The following is a 3,678-nucleotide window of genomic DNA, read 5'->3' on the forward strand; positions in this document are numbered from 1 at the left end:
ATTTATATATTAATATAATATATAGAATAGTATTTTTTGTCAAATGAAAAATCATATCAAACAATTAAGATGTAACTGGTACTATTATTTGAATGTCTAGCTTTGGTAAGCTTAACAAATCAACCAATCTCATTATGCCCTATGGAATGATGATGTGGCAATACTAAGAATTTGATACTTATTATATGTCCGAGATTAGTTGCATGCCGAAGTTCAAAGTCTAATTCAATCAAATGTGTATCGGTATGCATTCACATGTATGTCTAAGCATACTAACAATACTCCAACATCCATTAATAAATATGCATTCTCCCTTGGTCCTGATTTTCAAACCTCTATTTTGTGTACTCGCAAAATTTTGTTTCGAATGAAATTTTACATTCCAATTTTTGGACCATATTGATAAACTCATTAAGCCGGGTCATTCTGATAAGTTTTGCCTCATATATATATATGGCAAATGTTTGCCTAACTGTGTGGAGAGAGTCTCCTCGATTGGCATTCCTAATTATACCATGTCGAAGAGTGATGTGATAAATCTGTCTATTGGATAAGTAGGTAATGGTATGGATCTCTTCTTTTCTTTATATTGCATGTTTTGATTTACCACTTAGCAAACTTTGTTTGAACTAAATTTTGACAAACAAACAAGCAACCTTGAGAGCTTAAAAACCTGAAGAGAATACCTACTTGTTCATCAAGTCATAATTTCATATAAAGTATCCTAGGTATCAAAAAAGGGGGGAAAATTTTGAAAACTAAATACATGGTTAGTTAGGTTGCACACCAAAACATATTGAAGAAGGATTGATCCATTAAATTAAAGATTACACAAGGATTTTACAATAATAAGAACATATGAACACAAATAGCTTGAACGAATAATAAAAATTACCCAAATTATTAAATATAAAAAAGGAAGAACGGATCTGAAATAGTGAACTAAAAGTCCATATCTAACCTGCAACCAACATGGCCAACCCAGTCCACCCATGAGATCATGACCAACCCAAACTCCCTAATCCAAATATTCTGAATCAATCGAAACTATTAAAATATAGAAAAAAAAAAACAGAGGATTTTCCCTCCAAATAGTTCTGCATGGACATCGTCTTCATCATCTACTTCCTCTTGTTCTTGCTTCCCAACAACAGTGCGAAGTAGAAGAGAATTCTGAAGAAGAAACCCCAAGCAATTGTTACCCACAAGCAATTCCACTTACTTAAGTCCGTCACGCCCTGCTTAATCAATATATCTGTTCCAGTGGTCACACAGGTGGTGCTGGTGATGTTTATCCCCAACGTACTGCTCAAACTTTGCAACAACATCACCTTCGTCGCCGTCGGTGCTACCTCCAGAGGTGTATTATCAAACATCTGGACTCCTCTAACGAAACACTTTGTTGGGTCTTGAAATTCGTTCTGCAACACTCCCTCATATGGGTATTTCACCAATGACATGTAATGGAACCATAACCAGTAGTCAGGGATTCGATCCCTGTTAATGAAGAAGCCACTGAACAGAAGAAAGTAAGCTAATATGGCTACAACCACTGTGTAACCCAGCATCACATGTGACACCACTCCCGATAAGAATGTCACAAACGAACTCCCAGCCCAAAACGACGCCAATATTATCCCAAAATAGAAGAAAAACCCTTTCACGCCTCCGGCTAAACCCACCGCCCAGAAGGTCGTCGCCGCGAAAGCGAACGACAAGAAAATCAGCGATGGTATGACGACGATGGAGTTAGATAAGACATAGGAGGAACGACGGTAAGCGTTGTAAGCTGTTTCTCTCATGAAGATGTATCGTTCCTGCAAGAACACAGGAAGGGCGTCTGCGCAGGTGTAGAATGTAGTCGACATTGCGAAGGCGAAAAACCCTAATCTTTCTTGAACTCCTTTAGGGGAATTGTCCAGATGCCAGAAAATGGTAGCTAAGATGAACCCGGTTACCAAGACCGCTCCTAAACGGATCCCTAAAAGCTCCGGCATTCTTCGGGTGTTCGTTACGGATCGCTTTGACAGAACCGCGATCTCAGCCCAGAACGGATTCACGAACCTTGAGACCTTTGTAGAGCTGGAATCGTTGGTGGTGCCGGAGACGAGCTTCCCTCTTGAAATGCTCGCGCTAATGGCATCGTTCAAGGATAGGTCCTGTTGCTGCGAATCGAGATTCCCAGGGCGCTTTGCGGTTTGCCATGATTTTTGGAATTCGACTAAACCCTTTGTGCCACCGGGGGATACCTCGAGTTCGCGGATCAAATCGAGGGCGAATTCGGTCCGGTTCTCTTTCTCTGGGATCGGGTGTCCGAATTCGGCGAAGAATTGGGGTATTGTCGATGGTGGGCCCCTGAATACAGTCTGACCACGGGATAGGAAGATCATGCGGTCAAGCAAGCCAATGATTCTGTAGCTTGGCTGATGTATGGACATGATAACAATACTCCCGCTCTGAGCGATCCGCTGGAGTACCTTTACCACCATAAACGCACTCGTGGAATCCAAACCCGAAGTGGGTTCGTCCAGGAACAAAATGATGGGATCGTGAATAATGTCGGTTCCGATCGAAACACGGCGGCGTTCTCCGCCGGAAACACCTCTGTGACCTTCATCGCCGATCACAGTCTTCGCAGCGTTCCTCAGACCAAGCTGATCGATGAGAGCTTGAACCCTAGCTTTCTTCTTAGACTTGGAAAGAGAGCGAGGTAGCCTGAACTCGGCGGAGAACATGAGCGTCTCCTCCACCGTCAACATGGGGAATAGCAAGTCATCTTGCATGACGTAAGCAGAGATCACCTTAAGAAGCCGAGACTCTAAAGGTTCGCCGTTCAATGTGATGGAGCCTTTCAAACTCCCCTTAGCCATCCGATTAGCCAGAGCATCGATCAACGTCGATTTCCCTGACCCACTAGCTCCAAGAACCGCTAATATCTCTCCATCCCTCGCTTCGCCGGAGATGTCGTTCAAGATAATCTTGGCGTTGGAGGAGTAATTGTTGTTGTCACTCTCTAGTACTGGATCACCCGCCGCTCCAAGCTTACTCCTCGTCCGACCAAAACAATTTGGAAACCTCATTTTCCGGCGATTCTTGATGCTGTAAGTGAGATTACTGAAGGAAAGAACGAAAGGAAGAGGAAGGGATCTGGGCTCAAGGCCAAGACCACCGTCGGTCATCTCAAGCACCTGGTGGTTCGGAGTCTCGTTACCATTTTGAACATCACCGACTCGCTTCAAGAGCTCACCCAGCGTGGGAGAGACACCGAAGCTGCCGGAGTTTGGGTTCCTAGACAAACTCTCCACCTCCATGGGTTGTTGCTGGTCGTCCTTAATAAATGTGATGGGTTGGCTATCAAGAAAGAACCTTGAAGGATTAAAAGTAGTATTACTATCAGTTCCAACTCGCTTCATGTAACTCGAGCTTGTGGTTTTATACTTTTTATTGGGTGAGGAGTAGAGGGAGGAACTGTGTGAAAAAGAGAAAGAAAGATAACGGTTTACTCTGACGGTGGGTTTTGGGTTTAACGAAGTATTTTTGAAGATGTGAACAGCGTTTATGTGAATCAAACACGAGAACGAGCCAGCAAAGTAAACTCCGTTAACTCCACATTGGCAGCGCTGCTGATGAGTAGTTGAGATGTTGTACACCCTTCTTCTATTAATATTGCTTCTACTT

At 43.1% G+C, this 3,678-nt stretch overlaps 1 protein-coding gene across 1 annotated transcript; it reads right to left on the minus strand.

Annotated features, from left to right (window-relative positions):
- Positions 1-1,050: 1,050 nt before the first annotated feature.
- LOC122655258 (ABC transporter G family member 6-like) lies at positions 1,051-3,428 on the minus strand. Its single transcript, XM_043849466.1, has one exon. It carries the CDS (start codon positions 3,411-3,413, stop codon positions 1,122-1,124), a length of 2,292 nt encoding a protein of 763 aa, XP_043705401.1. The 5' UTR covers positions 3,414-3,428; the 3' UTR covers positions 1,051-1,121.
- Between the last annotated feature and the right edge of the window lie 250 nt (positions 3,429-3,678).

The sequence above is a fragment of the Telopea speciosissima genome, chromosome 1, assembly GCF_018873765.1.
Source record: "Telopea speciosissima isolate NSW1024214 ecotype Mountain lineage chromosome 1, Tspe_v1, whole genome shotgun sequence".
NCBI lineage: Eukaryota > Viridiplantae > Streptophyta > Magnoliopsida > Proteales > Proteaceae > Telopea > Telopea speciosissima.